Source organism: Halichoeres trimaculatus, unplaced genomic scaffold, assembly GCF_033239565.1.
Source record: "Halichoeres trimaculatus isolate MK-OKI-2021-1 unplaced genomic scaffold, fHalTri1.1 fHalTri1_scaffold_19, whole genome shotgun sequence".
In the NCBI taxonomy this organism is placed as follows: Eukaryota; Metazoa; Chordata; class Actinopteri; order Labriformes; family Labridae; genus Halichoeres; species Halichoeres trimaculatus.
The window spans coordinates 29,014,299-29,033,918 of record NW_027437197.1 but is presented as its reverse complement, the minus strand read 5'-3'; the positions used below and the strand labels follow the sequence as shown (position 1 = coordinate 29,033,918).

At 44.7% G+C, this 19,620-nt stretch overlaps 1 protein-coding gene across 1 annotated transcript in view; it reads left to right on the top strand.

The window, feature by feature from the left end:
- LOC141808044 (uncharacterized) overlaps positions 1-19,036 on the top strand; it is a 28,365-nt gene extending 9,329 nt beyond the window's left edge. Inside the window, 11 exon segments of the mRNA XM_074694351.1 lie at positions 2,073-2,253; positions 2,365-2,386; positions 2,709-2,742; positions 3,966-5,275; positions 5,428-5,867; positions 7,399-7,543; positions 9,389-9,575; positions 10,155-10,328; positions 17,850-18,023; positions 18,715-18,888; positions 19,015-19,036. Coding sequence (XP_074550452.1) covers positions 2,073-2,253; positions 2,365-2,386; positions 2,709-2,742; positions 3,966-5,275; positions 5,428-5,867; positions 7,399-7,543; positions 9,389-9,575; positions 10,155-10,328; positions 17,850-18,023; positions 18,715-18,888; positions 19,015-19,036 — 2,863 coding nt within the window.
- Positions 19,037-19,620: the final 584 nt, after the last annotated feature.

The following is a 19,620-nucleotide window of genomic DNA, read 5'->3' as shown; positions in this document are numbered from 1 at the left end:
CGACATCTGAGGAGACTGTGATGGGTTAGATGAGAAAGATAAAGGGGCCGTTTACACGACAACGGTTTTAGGGTGAAACGCAAAAGTTTTGTTGCGTTTCAGCCTTGTGTTTACACGGAAATGGCGTTTCAGCCTAAAACACAAACTTTTGAAAATGGCCTCCAGAGTGGGATTTTTCTGAAAAGCTGCCTACACCATTGCCATGTTAACAGTCAGCCGGCGTTTTCAGTGGAAACGCTGACGTCACACTCAGCGTATACAACAGGACAACAGTACCGCTGTTACGATCGCCACAAACTACCGTGTTGTGCTTGAGCTGCTCAATGTGCTAAATCTGCTGACTGTCTTCATACAAAATGTGCATCTCTTGCTCCACTTTTGCACTTGGTATCCCCCAATACACCAGATAATCGGCTCAACTCTACTTTGGTGGAGATCTCCCAAAAGCTGCTTCTGGACAAGACAGTTATAGCACTACCTGCAGGCCTGTTATGCTTACAGCGTTTTCACCGATCCAGAGGAACCTACAAGACAAACTCAGAGCCTCCCAGAGAGGTGTATGGTCAGTAACTATAACAGGACAGTAAGACTAGAAGTTAGACTGACAGATAGAGAGAGGGAAATGGGAGCTCTGTGTGTCAGTTTCACCCCGGCAGTCTGAACCTATAGCAGCATGACTAAGAGCTGGTTCAGACCTGATCCAGTTATAACTATGCTTTATCAAAAAAGAAAGTTCCAAGTCTACTCTTAAAGGATGAGACCGTGTACGCCCTCGGACTTCAACCGGCAATTTATTCCAAAGAAAAGGGGGGCCTGATAAGTAAAGGCTTGACCTCCCATACTACTTTTAGAGACCCTAGGTTTCTAGGAGTAGACCTGCATGTTGAGAACGCAGTGACCTAGGCAGATAACACAGAACAATTAGCTCTTCAAGCTCGGATGGTCAATGCCATTAAGCGCTTTGTAGGTCAGAAGAAGAATTTTAAACTCTTTCCTAGATTTTACAGGTAACCAGTGTAGAGACGCTAACACTGGAGAGATGTGCTCTCTCCTTCTAGTCCAAGTCAGTACCCGAGCTGCAGCATTCTGAACCAGCTGAAGAGTCCTAATAGACTTATTAGGACAGCTGGATGAAAGAGAGTTACAATAGTCTAGCCAAGAAGAAACAAAAGCATGGACTAGTTTCATTGTCCAAGATGTGTCTAATTTTCTTGATTTTAGGAAGATGAAAAAATGCTGTCCTTGAGACCTGTTGGAAGTGAGAGTTAAAGGACAGGTCCTGATCGAAAAGAACTCCCAGGTTCCTGACAGTGGTGCTGGAAACCAAGCTGATGTCGTCCAAGGCAGTGATGTTGTTCAAGAAAGCCTCTCTGAGATACTTAGGCCCAAGAACAATGACTTCAATCTTCTCTGAGTTCAGCAGTAAGAAGTTTCTGCTCATCCATGACCTTACGTCTTTGAGGCATGCTTCAAGTTTAGATAAGCACTTGGTTTCTCCAGGCTTCATTGACAAGTAAAGCTGAGTTACTCTAGCATTACTTTACCTTTTGGAGGCAACAAGTTTCCATATTTCTCTTTTGAGAAAGGTCAACATGTTATGTTTAACAGTGATATACAGCATTTTTTAAACATTACCAAATATTTTTATTTGCAACAAATGGGCATCAGGTCTATTTGATTGAAGACATTCAGTAGAATGATTTTCCATGATAATTGTAACTACTTCAGATGTTGAGTTAAATTAACTTAAGGTTTTATATTTCATTTCTTAGTTTTTTTTAAGGTAACAGGTTTAAATCATTTCAACGAAAAACTCAACTTATCTGGGTTTACAGTGTACAAATCAGTCTGATAGAAGAGTTTTGATGTGAAAATAAAAAATAAACAGACTTTAAATCCTGATTCCTCTGGAGAAGTCTAAAATGATGTGTTTTGTCCCTAATGTGTTTCAGATGGTTCAGACTCTGATCTTTCTGATGACGTAATCTAAACAGGGTCTGATCCACTCTGATCTCATCAAACATATTCATGGTTTAAAGAGTCCTCTCTTATTCTAACTCACTTTATTACAGACTTTCACAGTGTGACCTCTCAGAGATTCACTGTGAAGTTGTGGCCTCTGCTCTGAAGTCCAACCCCTCCTATCTCATAGAGCTGGACCTGAATCACAACTATAAACTGGGGAATTTAGGAGTACGTCTGTTGTCAGGCGGCCTGGAGAGTCCACACTGCAGACTGCAGACTCTGAGGTCAGTTCACTGACTGAAGCTCAGTCTTTTGTTATCCAGTTTTTCTTTTAATCTTTTTCTGAGCTTTCACTTTTATTTGTTTTGTACATTTTGGGAGCTTTTCTGAGCATGAAAGTCAAAAAGTCTCTCAGCGCAATGTTTACCATGAGTGCTGATTTCTTGTTGGTGTAAGGGAAAGTGGAGGCATGAGGAGTTGGACTGGGCAGGTTTTCGGGCTGCCTCAGACTCACATTTGGTTCAGTCCCTTAAAGTAGATGAAGTCAGAACTAACATCCACTTGATGTGAAGAACTCAGACTGCTGAAGCTTCTTATTTGTCTCAGAGAAACTAATGAAGTCGTTCGATCTCTGCCTCCACTCTTCCTCAAAGAAATGCTCCTACATGTCTTTGCTTCAGATTTTCCCACAATTCCTCCTGACGGTGGAACGCGTGGAACGCATGCGCCAACTGCGGTGGCAGCTAGTTCGAGCAGCTTGAGTTTGTACTAAAGTATGTAAGTGAAACTGCGTTTTATTTCTCAAGATGTGCATGTTTAAGTACTCAAGAGATGAACTGCTTCGGCTGGGATACACTTCGGCTGGTATTAAGCATTGGATCCCGCCGGAGATAAAGAAACCTTTCCGTGGCTGCCGAGCAGGAGCCAAACTGAAGGCACGGAGGTGGCGGTACAAACCATTCATACCGTCAGTTATTATGGGGAACGTAAACTCTCTATCAAATAAGATCGTGGAGTTGGAGGGATTGGTTAAGACTGACAGAGTTTACCGTGAGTGCTGCCTATACTTTTTGACGGAGACTTGGCTAGCGGATAGTGTCGCCGATTTGCTTGTCAATGTAACCAGCTTCACAATGATACGGGCGGACAGAGATACGGAGACGTGTGGTAAAACAAAGGGCGGTGGACTTGCCTTGTTGGTGAACAACAGGTGGTGTCACCCTGAGCACGTAACCGTGAAGACAAAGATCTGTTGTCCCGATGTGGAGCTCCTGTTGGTTACTTTAAGACCATACTATCTGCCTCGGGAGTTCTTGTTGTTTACATCCCACCACTAGCAGAAGCGTGTGACGTCATCCAGGAAGCTGTCGCAGGAATTGAGTCACTACACTCGGATGCATTGATTTTAACATAAGGGGACTTCAATCATGCTGACGTATCCTCTTGGCAAGTCCGACCACAATTTGATTCACCTAAGACCATCATATACACCATGTGTGAAGAGACTGCCCATTACAAGTAGATCTGTCAGAAAATGGACCCCAGAGTCTACCGAAGCTCTGAGAGACTGTTTTACATCTACCGACTGGAATATACTTATGGGCTCCGGAGGGGACAATTGTGACCTCAGTAGAGCTGTGGACTGTGTCACAGACTACATTAAGTTCTGCACAGATGTGGTGGTGCCCGTAAAGAACATCCGCTGCTTTCCAAACAATAAACCCTGGATTATGAGGGATTTAAAACAGGTTTTGAACAAGAAGAAGGAGGCGTTTAGGAGTGGTGATTGGGACAGGCTTAGAATGGCGCAGAAAGAGGTGAAGAGGAGTACAAGGAGGGCAAGGAAAGCCTATAAAGAAAGACTAGAGAGGAAGTTACAGAACAACAGCACACGAGAAGTGTGGAGAGGCATGAGGGCAATCACAGGCTTCAAAGAGAAGGGGAAAGGCTACACCTGAAAATGCCCACATAGCGAATGAATTCAACCGTTTCTACAACAGGTTTGACTCCACCCCTTCTACATGTACACCCAGCGGCTACTCAACATCTGCTGCTGCTGCCTCCTGCCCTGCTCCACCCAGCAGCTACTCCACATCTGCTGCTGCCTCCTGCTCTGCACTGTCCAGCGGCTACTCCACCTCTGCTGCCTCCTGCTCTGCACCACCCAGCAGCTACTCCACCTCTGCTGCTGGCTTCTGCCCTGTTCCACCAAGCGGCTACTCTACCTCTGCTGCTGCCTCCTGCTCTGCACCACCCAGCAGCTACTCCACCTCTGCTACTGCTGCTGCCTCCTGCCCTGCTCCACCCAGCAGCTACTCCACCTCTGCTGCTGCCTCCTGCTCTGCACCGTCCAGCAGCTACTCCACATCTGCTGCTGCTGCTGCCTCCTGCTCTGCACCGTCCAGCGGCTACTCCACATCTGCTGCTGCTGCTGCCTCCTGCTCTGCACAGTCCAGCAGCTACTCCACCTCTGCTGCTGCCTCCTGCTCTGCACAGTCCAGCAGCTACTCCACCTCTGCTGCTGCCTCCTGCTCTGCTCCGTCCAGCAACTACTCCACATCTGCTGCTGCTGCTGCCTCCTGCCCTGCTCCACCCAGCAGCTACTCCACCTCTGCTTCTGCCTCCTGCCCTGCTCCACCCAGCGGCTACTCCATCTCTGCTGCTGCCTTCTGCCCTGCTCCACCCAGCAGCTACTCCACCTCTGCTGCTGCCTCCTGCTCTGCACCGTCCAGCAGCTACTCCACATCTGCTGCTGCTGCCTCCTGCCCTGCTCCACCCAGCGGCTACTCCACCTCTGCTGCTGCTGCATTCTCAATGGATGTGGTGCGCATTGAGCTAAGGAGGGTTCGCATAGGGAAGTCTGCTGGACCTGATGGAGTAGCACCTAGGATCCTGAGGGATTGTGCTTCTGAGCTGGCAGTGCCTCTACAAACCATCTTCAACCGTAGTCTTCAAACTGGATGTGTCCCTGCTCTATGGAAGACCTCATGCCTTGTACCAGTGCCCAAGGTAGCAAGGCCGGCAGGGATGAAGGACTACAGACCAGTAGCCCTGACGTCTGTTATAATGAAGACTATGGAGAGGCTACTGCTCCGACTGCTCAGACCTCAGGTAGAGCAGGTGCTGGACCCGCTGCAGTTTGCTTACCAGGAGAACATGGGGGTGGATGATGCAGTCCTGTACCTGCTCCACCAGTCTTTGTCATTTCTGGATGGGACTGGGGGCTATGTGAGGCTTATGTTTTTTGACTTCACTAGTGCTTTTGACACAATTCAGCCTCAGAGGTTAAAGGAGAAGCTGGAGAGGATAGGTGTGGGTCCCATCTTTGTCAGGTGGATTTACAACTATCTGACAGACAGGTTGCAGTATGTCAAGCTGGGGACCAGTGTTTCACAAACCCTGGTGAGCAACACTGGGCACAGGGGACAGTACTGTCTCCTTTTCTCTTCACACTTTACACAGCGGACCACACCTACAGGTCCACGGCATGCCACATCCAGAAATATTCTGACGAAACGGCTGTAGTGGCATGTGTGGAGGGAGGGGACTCTTTCACAGAGTGGAGCAGGAGTAATGGTCTGATCCTGAACACAGCAAAAACCAAGGAGATGATCATTGACTTCAGCAGGAGGCCCTCACATCAACCAATCACCATTGATGGTGAGACAATTGAGGTGGTTAAAACATATAAGTATCTCAGAGTTCACCTCGACAACAAGCTGGACTGGTCTGTGCAGGCAAACTCCCTTTACAAGAATTTTCTGAGGAGGCTCAGGGCCTTTGATGTGAGCAGGGACATGCTGCACATCTTTTATCAGTCTGTTGTAGCCGGTGCAGTGTTTTTCAGGGTCGTCTGCTGGGGGGGCAGTATGACCTTGAGGGACAGGAACCGGCTGGATAAGGTGTGTTTTTGTGATGGGGAGGAGGGTGGACTCTGTGGGGAAGGATGCGGACTCTCATGCAGGGCATCCTGAGTAACACCAGGCACCCACTACACCAATGTCTGTCGGCTCAGAGGAGCAAACGCAGTGACAGGCTCCTGTCTCTAAGGAGTAGAACAGAGCGGTTTAAGAAATCTTTTGTTCCTGCTACTTTAAGACTGTATAACAGCTCAGTCTGAACATGTGCACTTCTTTTATCTTTTTATCTATTTATATTTATATAGTTAGTAACTTTTTTTTAACCTGTTTTTGAATGAGTATGTGTGTGTATGAACAGCTGCTGAACAATTGAATTTCTCCTACAGGGGATCAATAAAGTATTTGTCTATCTATCTATCTATCTATCTATCTATCTAATAATAATAATAATAATACATTTTATTTGAGGGCGCCTTTCATGACACCCAAGGCCACCTTACAACAAAAGATAAAAGCAACATTATAAAAACATCATTAAAACAAATCATCAGAATAAAAGCAAGTGAGGTGCAATGTTCAATTAGAGTGAGTAGGCCAGTTTAAACAGATGAGTTTTGAGTTGAGATTTAAACAGATTGATAGAGTCTGACTGTCGTATGTGTGGGGGGAGCGAGTTCCAGAGTCTGGGTGCTGAGCAGCTGAAGGCTCGGGCACCCACGGTTGTGAGGCGTGAAGTGGGGATTGTGAGTAGTCCAGCAGAGGTTGAGCGGAGGGTGCGGGAGGGAGTATATTCATGGAGTAGGTCACAGAGGTATGAGGGGGCTAGGTCATGCAGAGCTTTGTAGGTGAGGAGAAGGTTCTTATATTGAATACGGTATTTGACAGGGAGCCAGTGTAGTTGGATGAGAACAGAGGTGATGTGGTCCGAAGATTTTGTGCGAGTGATGATACGGGCAGCCGAGTTCTGAATGATTTGCAGTTTATTGATGAGTTTGGTGGGGAGACCGGTGAGGAGGGAATTGCAGTAATCAATTCGGGAGATGACAAATGCGTGAACCAGAATTTCAGTGCTGGATTGGGACAGTGTTGGGCGGAGTCTGGAGATGTTGCGAAGGTGGAAGAAAGCAGTCCTGGTGATATTTGAAATATGAGGTGCAAATGAGAGGGTGCTGTCCAAAATGACGCCGAGGCTCTTGACCTGGGGGGAGAAGGGTATAGGGAAGCTGTTGATGATGATCGGAGGAACTGGGGTGCATTGTGATCTGGTGAGGGTGGATTTGGAGCCGATGAGCAGGGCCTCTGTTTTATTGCTGTTGAACTTCAGGGAATTCCTGCTCATCCAGCTCCGAATATCTTCCAGGCAGAAGATGAGGGAGGTGGGAGGGATGGCAGCGGTAGGTTTGGATGAGATGTAGACCTGAGTATCGTCGGCGTAGCAGTGAAAGTGGACCCCATGGTGGCGGAGGATTGTGCCCAGAGGTAGGAGATAAATGATAAAGAGAAGTGGACCCAAGACTGACCCCTGGGGAACACCCAGTGAAACACCCAAACATCCTGACTTATGGTTCCCTAGCTGTACAAATTGTTGGCGGTCGGTGAGGTAAGATGTGAACCAGGAATGTGCAGCACCAGTGATCCCAATGCCAGCCAGGCGGTCCAGGAGCAGTGGATGGGAGATGGTATCGAATGCTGCACTGAGATCGAGGAGGATGAGGATAGTGAGTAATCCAGAGTCAGCTGCACAGAGGAGGTCGTTGGTGATTTTGACCAGGGCTGTTTCAGTGCTGTGTTTTGGACGGAAGCCAGATTGGAAGGGTTCATGAAGGTTGTTAGTGTCGAGGTGAGATTGCAGCTGTGCAGCAACCACCCTTTCAAGAGTTTTGGCGATGAAGGGGAGGTTGGAGATGGGACGGTAACAATTAAGATCGGCAGGGTCAGCACTGGGTTTTTTCAGGATAGGTGTGATTGCTGCCAGCTTGAGAGCGGGGGGTATAGTACCAGTGATGAGGGAGGAGTTAATTATGTTAGTGATCATGGGGGTAATGGATGGCAGACAGGCTTTGAGAAGGGAGGTGGGAAGAGGGTCGAGCTGACAGGTGGTGGTTTTGGCTTTATGAATGAGTTCGGAGATGGTGTGTTCTGAAACTGGGGTGAAGTCAGAGAGGGAGCTGATGGGATGTTGGGCAGTGGTGATCATCCAGGGTGGATCATTTGAGGAGGTGCAGCATGAGGCCAGTTCTTGGTGAATGATGTTGATTTTGGAGCTGAAGAAATCCAGGAAGGCAGTGCACTGATCAGTGGAGGTGTTTGGAGAGAGGGTTTTAGGGGGCTGGAGTAGGTGACTAACTGTGGAAAAGAGGACTCTGTTGTTGCCTGTACCAGTGTTAATGAGATTTGAGTAATATGAGGATTTTGCTGTAATGAGGGAGTTCTTATAATGTTGAAGATGATCCATGTACATCTGGGAGTGTACAGTGAGTCCGGTCTTTTTGTACAGTCGCTCCAGTTGACGGCCTTTGGCTTTGAGCTGGCGGAGGTCGGGGGTAAACCAGGGAGCAGTATGAGTAAATGAGACTGAACGGGTTTTCAGGGGGGCCATGGTGGTGAGGGAAGAGGAGAGACAGTTCTTATAGTGAGTCACCAAGTCAGCAGGGGAGGATGTTGGTGGAGGGCTGGGGTAGGAGCTGATCAGGGTGGAGAGATCTGTGGTGTTGATATGTTTGATGTTTCTGAAGGAGATGGTCCGTTGTTCTCTGGCTTTGTGTAATTGGATAAAAATGTCAAAAAGCACAGCACTGTGGCTTTACTAATGAAAGAAAAACCAGGTGGAGCAGCCTCATTAAGCTGTGAGAAGTCATTTGGTTGTTGCCAGGTCTCAGTAAGGCAGAGAATGTCCAGGCTGTGATCCACAATAAAATCAGCAATCAACAGAGCCTTGTTACTGAGAGATCTGATGTTCAACAGACAGAGTTTCAGACAGGTGAGTGGTGTGTATGTGGTCGCTTTGCATAGGGGGGACAGTACAGTGTGATCGCCAGTACGGGCACTGCGGGAGGGGGGGCGGGGCTTAGTGGACCAGAAGGAGCGGATGTTTGTATTACAGCTGTGTTGTGTGTACTGTAAGCTCCGTCCAGAGCCACGGTGGATGTATCTTGGTCGTTTGAGGATGGAGTAGTGGGGTGCAAGCTGAAGTGGTGGGGTCCTCGTGAAGGTCCGGAGACGTAGCATCTCCGCAGCAGAGTAACGGAGCGGCGGAGTTGCGCTCGTGAGAGTCAAACATAGCGCAATCCAGAGGAACAGGTTAAAAATCCACATGATGTGAAATCGGCAGCGCCTTAATCCAGCAGCAGGTGATCCAGGTGATTATGGTGTAACCGCAGAAACAACGCGGGAGATGCAGGGGAGCAGAGTATACTGGTTGTAGCTTCACTGGAGACAGGGAAACCAGTTGGACGGCGCCAGGGATTAGCAGCCGGCTAGCCGGCCGGCAGACGGACTCCAGCAGAGTATCGGTGTGACGGGGAGGCGGCGTCCTTCGCGTTGACAGCAATCCGTGGGCGCAGGTAAGCGTCCAGGAAAGCTGGCAGGGAAGCAGCGGAACGGTCCGAACGGGTGTGCTTCGTGGGGCACACCAGGGCAGGTTATCCAGCCACAGCGCGGAGAGGAGCCAAAATATAGTCCAGTTACAGGTGAGCCCTTAACCAGCGAAGCTAGCTCCAAGCTAACGAGTAGCAAAGTAGTAGCAGACAGGTAGAGACTGCTAATTTGCTGAAAAACTGCTGTTGTAGAGTCACATAATGTAAGGTCGAGCCAGCCGTATAAATCAGTAGTGTCAGAAGACCAGCAAGCATACAATACAATGTATATTGAAGACAAGAAGCATTAAAAAAGAGCGATCAACAGCGGGTGAGGCGCGGCAGCAGCTTGCCAGCGGTCCCTCAGTCCAGTTCTATCTATCTATCTATCTATCTATCTATCTATCTATCTATCTATCTATCTATCTATGTTCAGTATGACATAAATGGAGTTAAGTCTGCAAGCTAGTTCAGGCAGACAACTCAGTCTGATCTGCCATGCATAAACTTATCTGCAAGGAGTGATGAGGTCGAAGCCTGGGCGCCAAAGATATAAATGTATTTGCTCCCAAATAAACAATTTCAAATGTGAGTTGCCTGACATTTATATTAAAGACAGCTCTTTGTTTGTGTTTTGAACCTGAATAATGTTGGCTTCAGCTCTTCGGACTCGCATATTTCACCTTTTTCAACTCTCAACACATTATTTAACACTGAAAGACTTATCAACTAACATCACCTCTTTTTGATTCAGGTTGGAGCGCTGCAATTTGTCAGAGATCAGCTGTGCTTCTCTGGCTTCTGCTCTGATGTCCAACCCCTCCCATCTCAGACATCTGGACCTGAGCCTCAACCAGCTGCAGGATTCAGGAGTGGCTGAGCTGTGTGGGTTTCTGGAGAGTCCTCTCTGCAGACTGCAAACTCTGAGGTCTGTTCTTCCTGTTGCTCTGACATGTTGAACAATGAAGGTTGACTTTGTTCTAACCTTCCTTACATTAATGATGTTGACTTGAAGATTTTCTTGAGTGTATCTTTCGATGTTTGATGTCCCAAATGTAGTCTGTAGCCAGAGAAGACTGTGTGACTCAAAGTCAGTGTGAAAAAGATCCACTGTTTTTAGATTAATCAAATGAATGTGGAGAGTTTTCTCTAATAGTCCCATCTGGGTCCAGAAGATCCTCTTGACTCTTTGGAGGCTATTATTGATTCCCTTTCCTTTCTCTGTCTCTTTCCTTCCTTCCTGTAAATCTTAGTTTCAAACAGAGCTCCTTTTGACAATCCCTCAGTTCTCTGCAGTAAAAGTCCTAAAGCCTTAATATATACACTCACCGGCCACTATATTAGATACACCCTGCTAGTACTGGGTTGGAGCCCTTTTTTGCCTTCAGTACTGCCTTAATCCTTGGTGGCATAGATTCAACAAGGTACACCAGCACCACCAGCCTAAACCGTCCCGAAGGCTTTTGCTAATGTAACTGCAGTCGGGTGCTCAGAAATCATCTCCAGCCTCCGTCTTGGACACCGTGACAGCTCAAGGTGTTTGGCTCTGGATAACGCTCAATGAAGTCTTGATAGCTTGCGCTGAACTGCTAATGCAGAATGCTGAACATGAATGACTGAAGATATGTCTAAAAATGGCTGAATGAAGTCCTGAAAAGCTTGCGCCCAACTGCTAATGCAGAATGCTGAATTAGCCCGCCATTAACTCTTGGATGAAATGAAATGAATGGATAAATGAATTTAGAGTTTAAATGGTTGCATCTATTCAAAAATGAAAGGAATTAGTTAAATGTTAAAGAACATGTATGGAAGTAATGACCTGACTGAGGGAAAATGAAAGTCAAATTTCTTTAACGCTGTTAAAATGAAATCCTGTGTGTCCTGTGTGTGAGTTTTTAATCATGTAAGCCTGTCAGCTGAGGCTCATCTGAAGCCAGATGTTGCCATGGTGATCATTGTTTACCAACTGCCATCAGAGAGCTGGTGGAGTCTGTTGATTCCCAACACATTTCCACTGAAATCAGGGTGTGCCTGCAGTAGGGGAAACTGGGGACAGTTGCAACAAGGGCCGGTTGCAACAAGCCTTATTTCTCTAATCAGAAACATGCTAGAGTGATGACACTCACACTGCACATGCTCAGTTAGACCCTCTACCCACCAAGAAGAGAGAGGCCATATTGAGCATCTGGTCCTGCTTCTATCAAGTAAAGTTGTTTTGGAGGTATGAAAGTAGCTTTTTTCATGAGCTGTTTTTAGTCATACTGTCCTGACCTTATGTATGAATGAATCCAAACCTATCTAGTTTGAATCACTGTTTGTTGACTATTAAATGACATGGTAAGCATGTGTCAATGTCAATGTGGCTAGCTAGCACATGGCGTTTTGTCACGACTGGTACCATGGGGACAGTTGCAACTGTTGCAACTGTCCCCATGCTATTAGGTTAGTCATATTAGAAGAGACCACACAACTATATTTTTTAAGATTTTTAGTTCAAAATAGGCAAAATTAATATATCTTATTGCTCATGATGAACAGAACAGGCCATCATATGGAGAAACTAATGCTAATGATAAACAGAATAATTTCCCAAATAACTTGTTAAACAAAAATTAGCAACAAGTTATTATTGTATGTTGTATGGGTCATATAAACTTGTCATAGAGTGAATGAATCATCTAAATAGAGAAATTGTATTCTGTTTATTTTCAGTAAGCAAAGAGTGAGGAAGAGAGTCACTAACAGAGGGGCCCCCCTCAGTATTTTGGAACATGCCTCAGATATTATTACAGTTGAGGGCAAATCAGCGAGGGCAGTGGCCAAGGCCTTTGACATATACCACACCACACTGTTCAGGTTCCACAAGAAAAAAAAAGAATCTTGCAAGCACAGCATCAAAAAATAATGTTGCAAGTTATCCCAATTTTTTTGTCCCAAAATGTAATATTGAGTTTTTATAGCTTCAGTAACATCTGCACATTGACTCAAGGTTTAAAACAAAACAAAACTAATTAAATACCTTAAAGCTGTACAGAAAAGAAAATTGAATTTGAGCCCACTCTGGGTCATAACATTAGTATTTGTCCTATTTAGACAAAACACTGAGGATAATTAGTGAAAAATTAATGTTTTTTTTTTTTTTTATATGTTGCAACCGTCCCTGATCTGTGTTGCAACTGTCCCCTGGTTTGGGGTCAGTTGCAACGTCTGAATTCTTCTATTCAAATGAATATTCTGATTAATATGTTATATGTAGCCATCTTTAAATGGTATGGGCATTTAGCAGACAGATGTAGGTTTAATATGGAAAGATTTGGTGAGACTAGTCCAAATATTCTCTGAGTAACTGAGAGTAATGTAAAAAAAAGTGTTCCAACTGTCCCCAGTGTTCCCTACTAAAACAAAATAAATGATCATGAAGCATGAATCGGTGTAATCAAATTTGGATTTAGAAGTTTGAATGGCTGAATCAATTGAAGAATTAAAGGAAGGGATTTTAAATTGAAGAAAAAAATCTAGGAAAATAAGGAGCTGACTCAGGGAAATGGAAGTCAGATGCTGTTAAAGTGTGATACTTTGTGCCCAGTGTGTGTGTGTTCAATCATGTAAGCCTGTCTGCTGAGGCTAATTTGAAGCAAGATTTTGCATTGGTGAAATAAACACACACATGTGTCTTTGTTCCTGGATGTTTTGAGGAGTTAGTATAAGCAGCTGCATAAGATGAAAGGTTGTCATGCTGAACTGCTTGTTAGGCTACAGCTGCGGAACTTATCTCTGTTAATCTTAGGACATTTTGTAGTAAAGCAAGAGTCTGAATCTCCTGTCACCTTGCCAAAACCTTAAGGGCTGGACCAAAAATGAACACACCTTAAAGGTCCTATTTTATGCAAAAATCATTTTATTGAGTCTTTTGGTTAATTTTTTGGGTCTTTGGCTTTCCTCCCAGCCCACAAAATGTGATATTTAATGACAAAACCTGTACTTGGTAGTGCTTGTGAATGTAAAATCCTGACCTAAAACGAGCTGTTTGGAATATCCGGGTTTGCCGACGTCAGCAATTTTTTGAATAATCAGGAGCAAGCCTGACCTGATTGGTCCATCAGAGCAGATACAGAACCTCCTCCCCGCCCACTCTTCTCCCCACATCTGGAGAGATATCTTTCCAGCGACGGGGAGAGGAGTGTGGCTGTTTTTGGCTGTAAACAACCACATAGTTCAATGCAGAAGCTTCCCATCTCGGAAGAAGACAAGACTGAAGCCTGGCTCACACTACAGGATTTTAAAAATCTTACGCTGAAATTTGGTTGTATCTCACACAAAAGAAGAATCTTCACAGATAATTTTCTTTTCAATCTTAAGCACACTCTAAGTACAAGATTTGAAAATACTGACCACCACACACTACAGGATTTCACCAAGATTATTTGACCAGAGAGAGTGATGTGCATGTGCTCAGTTGTTTGATATGAAAGGTTTTTAGCGCACTGGTGGGACAGGAGGAGAGAGAAGTGGAGCTGTCTGCAGCGGTGCCTTTCATCCATTACGCGCACGCAGAGGGACAGAGGTGAAACTGTTGCTGTATCAGCCAATAATGGCATGATCTCACACCCATCACTGATAAAACAACAGTTTGCTACTGTATGAAAATGGCGTGGTTATGTGTTATTTTTAAAGACATTGTCGTTTGAATCTCCCACTCTAAGCTGAAATATTCCGTCCAATACACACCAATATTAAATGGCTCGAAGAGCGGAAAATCATCATGACCTTTGAAGTGTGATTGTGAAGAAACTATGCATGCTAGGAAAAAATTGAAACCCATTGAATGAAGCCAAAAGATGGCTAAATATTTTGAAGTTTGAATGAAGTTTGTTGCTGAATTTATGACTGAATGAAAAGGGTTTGGAGCAGGCTAAAAAAATGTCCTGAATGGAGTACATTTTAAAAATTCTGCATTCATTTCTATGAAACCAAAAATGCACTAATCCTGAAATATCTGAAAGTATTAGTGAAAAGGTTCTGAAAAGTCATAGTGGACTTGTCCTCACTGAGACACACGTTTTGAACTTTGAACAGTTGAAATTGGTTGAAGTTTAGATAGACCCTGCTAGTAAAAATACATGCGTTTCTTGCAACTTCTAGCTTTTGTAGTCCTTTGGTCTTGTTTCCATCCCAGCTCTTTCTGTTGGCCATACCTGGCCTATCTTTAGTTTTTTCTTTTTACCTGCTGCTGTGCATCCCACAGGCCAGCATCATGGTGCCTGTATGCACGTTGCACACATTGTCTAAGCTGGGGAGTTTTCAGAATCTGAATGGCCTTTATTGAGGTCCTTGCCCAAAGGAACAGGGCACCTTGGAGCAAGAGCTAGAAGGTGTCCTTGCCCTTTAGTCAAAGGCACTATTGCATTTGCTCCATTTCTTTCTCATTATTCCGCCCGAGCTCTAATTACACTTGCTCTGCATGTTTAAAAACTTACCAAAATTGTCACACACCTGACAATCGCAAAACATTTTGATATGATACCAAACTTGACCCCAAACATCCCATAATTTGCCCTCTAGCGCCACCTAGACACTCAAAAACACACTAAAATGGCTCTAATGGGCAGCAGGAATGCCGCATAAAGATGAAACCAATGTCAAAATGTTTGTCTCATTGAAAAAGGTAAAAAGGTACCTGTTTTTGTCTGTATCTCCAACAGGAAGCTGGCAATTAGCCCTTTCAAAATAAGAGTTTGCTGCAGTTCTTCCCTTTCTGCAAAAATTATCTAGCTGGAAACCATACGTGGTATAGGCTTGAAATTCCTGCACATGACAGACTAAACCCTGCTTTTTAAAAGTTCTTCTGGAAGTTGTAACTTCAGACCCAGTTTAGAATGACGAGTCCTCAAAGCCCCCCACAGAAGCCCTCCTAGCTCTTTTTAGATTAAAATACGTATAATTTCTGATTCCTGCCCATGCAGACTGCCACATTTGGGCCTCTAGACAAAAAAGTAAAAGTTGTACAGCTTTAAAAATGTCACGGATGGATTCCCGACGAAATTCCCTCCAAAAATGTATTTTTACACAGATTTGTGAGGAGTTGTTTCCAAAGTTTTATGAATAAATTTCACCCTTCACTCTACTGCAGCAGCTGATGATGTCACTCTTTGATTAGGAGTTCCATGCAGCTGGTCATGTGACTCAGCAGAGGCAGTAATGCATGATATCAACTGTGATACCTCTAAAGCAGACCTGGGCAAACTACAGCCCGAGGGCCACATCTAGCCCTTTGTACGTCCATGTCTGGCCTGCGTGAGGCCAATCATAAACATAAAACTTGTGCGAGTGCATATGTCTTAATACTTCATTTATCACAGGCACTGTACAAGACATTGTGATTTGAATTCTCCCTCTATTTCACTGGCTCAGTCAGTCTCCTCCACCTGAACTCTCTCCTGTTCTGAAGAGAGAGCATTGTCGCGTACACGCGCAGCGCCTATGTGCAGCACACACTGAAGACAGACAGAGCTTTACAACAACACTGTTAACTATTTTAGAGTCAGCCTTCTCACTATAAGATTCACGCTGCTCTAAACTCTCCTTATTGAAGAGGATGCTGCGTTAGAGCAGAGCTACGTTAGTTTGACTCATGACATATCATGTCATGTCAACACCAAAAAAGAAAGAAAGAAAACAGCTAAGGCTCTAATAAACTCATCAACAAGTGCTGCACAGTTACCTGTCTCCATCTCTGAGAGGTCTCCTGCAGCCTCTCTGGATCAAACCGTCTAAGATAGGTTTTGAGTTTTCGATATAACACCCAAGTACGGGTCTTGATTGACTTTGAAAAATATTAGAGCTCACAGAGGCATACTTAAAGTTGGGGACAATCAGGAGAAATCCTAAGTCCAAATTCTTGGTGTCTTGGTCACAAGTAATTGCTGTTCTTCTAAAAGGATAGCAAGAGCATTTCCTGCCTAGGCTACATGAGCAGCTGAATTGTACACTCTACAGACTAAACAGTCTGTCTTATCACACTCCCTATGAGGGCACCGAGGATCAGCTGCCACTCTTTCAGGGTCAAGAGAGGTAAAACTGCCATCTCTCTTTCTCTCTCTTTCTCTCTCTCTCTCTCGCTCTCTCTCTCTCTGCTGGTGGCATGTCACCAGGACCAGATTACACCAGGTATTGAGCCTCAGCCAGCCTCCTACAGCCTGCATTAAACTAAGGGATTCTGCTAGGTGTGTTCCAAGACCTCTTCAACATCTGGCAGTAATTTTCAGCTGCATGGATAGCCACTGCAGGACAAGGCCATGAAACCCCTGCCCAGACCCTACTGGGGCCTGCAAACCCAGTAGAACCTTGGAGCTTCTTCTTTCTTTCTTTCTTTTTTTTTTTTAATAACCCGTTGAACAGGCAATAAATTATAACCCTTTTGTATGCGAACGCATGAGGGGAGAAAACAAAGGAGCGCACCTGCTGCCTTCAGAGGTGTACCAAAAATAAGTACCCACACAGGAACAAAACAAATCTACAACTAATGGAATAACCTCTTATTTATTTTCAATTATTTTACCTGAATGTAAAAACATACGTCATCCCTCTCACATGCAAAAATCTGAGGGGAGAACAATAATCCTTACCTGCATTGCAGAAAGAATAAACAACTTAAAATCATACCAGAGCAGTCTTACATCATTCAAATCACCCACATTGTATGCGCACATACGAGGGGAAAAGAAAAAACTCAGCCACACTGTTGGGCAATATATAGCCTACTTATTGTATCAAACAAAAATCGCCACTCATGCACGGAAACGTATGATAGGAAAGAAAAACCATCCTCACAGTGGAGAGACCAAAGAGCTGTGTCTAGCCTCCTTATAGAATTAAACATATATCACCCTTCATGTGCGAACGTATGAGGGAAAAAGGAAAAAACCCTGACCTGCTGAAAACAATTTTTTGATGATGATTTTTTTTTAGCAATGGTCCATTCCAATCCACATGCAGCAGTTATTTTGCAGTGGTCTGTTTAAACATGAGAGTCCTTCAATAAAATGAAGAGTGAGGTTACGCTATTTTGGTAGATGACCAGGATTAAGTAACATTACACAGAACAGACTTGTCTTAGAGCACCAAACTGCCAGTTGCTGGTAGCGCTATACATAGCTGGCTACTACGTTTGCTTGATGTCACGCTTCAAACCATATCACTACGTAACTGTGCTGACAAATACCTTACCTCGGCATGTTGTATCCAGGAAAAAAATGTCTGAAACAAAGAAAGTTTGTTTGAATCCGATCTCAAGATAATTCCAAAATGAACACACCTTAAAGTAATTTACAACAGTGTGTGTGAGGGGTCCAGAAGGTGGTGAGGCAGTCCAAGTTGAACAAATCATCCCTATATCAACTTTAAAAAATGAAAGATTTATCAACTCACATCATCTCTTTTTTTCATTCAGATTGGTCAACTGCAGATTGTCAGAGATCAGCTGTGCTTCTCTGGCCTCTGCTCTGATGTCCAACCCCTCCCATCTCAGAGATCTGGACCTGAGTGGAAACAATCTGCAGGATTCAGGAGTGGCTGAGCTGTGTGGGTTTCTGGAGAGTCCTCTCTGCAGACTGCAAACTCTGAGGTCAGTTCACTGACTCTCTGTTCTTCCTGTTGTTCTGACATGTTGAACAATGAAGGTTGACTTTGTTCTGACATTCCCTACATCAATGAAGTTGACTTGAAGATTTTCTTGAGTGTATCTTTCGATGTTTAATGTCCCAAATGTAGTCTGCAGTCAGAGAAGACTGTGTGACTCAAAGTCAGTGTGAAAAAGATCCATTGTTTTTAGATTAATCAAATGAATGTGCAGAGTTTTCTCTAATAGCCCCATCTGGATCCAGAAGATCCCCTCAACTCATTGGAGCTTTCTATTGATTCTCTTTTCTTTCTCATCAGTATTTGTGTTGTGGTCAAAGTCTTCAAATCAGCAGCATGTTGTTAATGTGTCAACACACATTAACAACATGAGCAGGAGGAAAGTTCCTCTGCTCACAGAGAGGCCTTTGAGTTCAAACTTGAGCTAACAAGCCTTAGAATAATATCACACTGACAGACACAAAGACTGAGATGTCTTTGGAGACGCAGACATCTATGGGAATACTTCATTTCTATGACATCATGATGATTTCAGGAACAGACGGACAAAGTATCTGTATTTGTTTCAGGACAAAGATCTTTGATCACGACTTTGTAATGTTAAGCTGCACATGTCACACATCAACACATCTGACTGGATAAGAAATTATTTTTTGTCTTCATTTATTTTCATTTAGATTGATCAACTGCAGTTTGTCAGTGATAAGCTGTGCTTCTTTGGCCTCTGCTCTGGACTGCCACCCCTCCCATCTCAGAGAGCTGGACCTGCACCTCAACAACCTGCAGGATTCAGGAGTGAAGCCTCTGTGTGACCTCCTGGAGAGTCCCCTCTGCGGCCTGCAGACTCTGAGGTCAGTTCAGTGTTGGGCTCAGTTCTTGCTCCTTTCAGCTGTAATGGAACAAACACATTTAGTATGACAACAAAGACAGTTTGAATTGTGTTAACCTCAAAACTTGTCACTGGCTGCTTTCCTCAGTGAAGCTGTGAGAGGAAGATGATGGGCTGCAGGAAGTTTTTTGTAATTGGTGTCTCTGTGTCAACTGATATGTTGAGTTTTTCTACTGCTCACTGTCAGAGTCTGTGGAGATTTTCTTTTTATTTACCAATTTTTAAACAGCGCTGGATCCCACGCTAGCTTCCCTTCATCTCACCTCTTTTTGTTGATTTCCCCCCCAAAATACCGTGGCGCTGGTCAGATGCTGGACTTGAGAGTCCATGTTGACAGTGGAGAATAGGTCACGTTGGTTAGGTCTATGATTTCTCCAATCCGTGTTCAAAACACTGATTTATGACCTCTGCCCTCTGTCTCCTTCTCTCCTCAGCTGGGAAAGGAATGCACCATACTTCACGTCTTTGGAGAAAGAAGAAGAAGAGGAGGAAGAGGGGGGGGAGAAGGGGGAGGAAAAGGAAGATGAGGAAGAGAAGAAGTCGAGGAGGAGGTGGTAGAGGGGGGAAAGAAGGAAATGAAGACGAGGAAGATGAGGAGGGCGAAGAAGAGGAGGAGGAGGGAGAGAAGGAAGAGGAGGCGGATGAAGGGGAGGAGGATGGAGAGAAGGAAGAGGAGGAGGAAGATAAGGAGCAG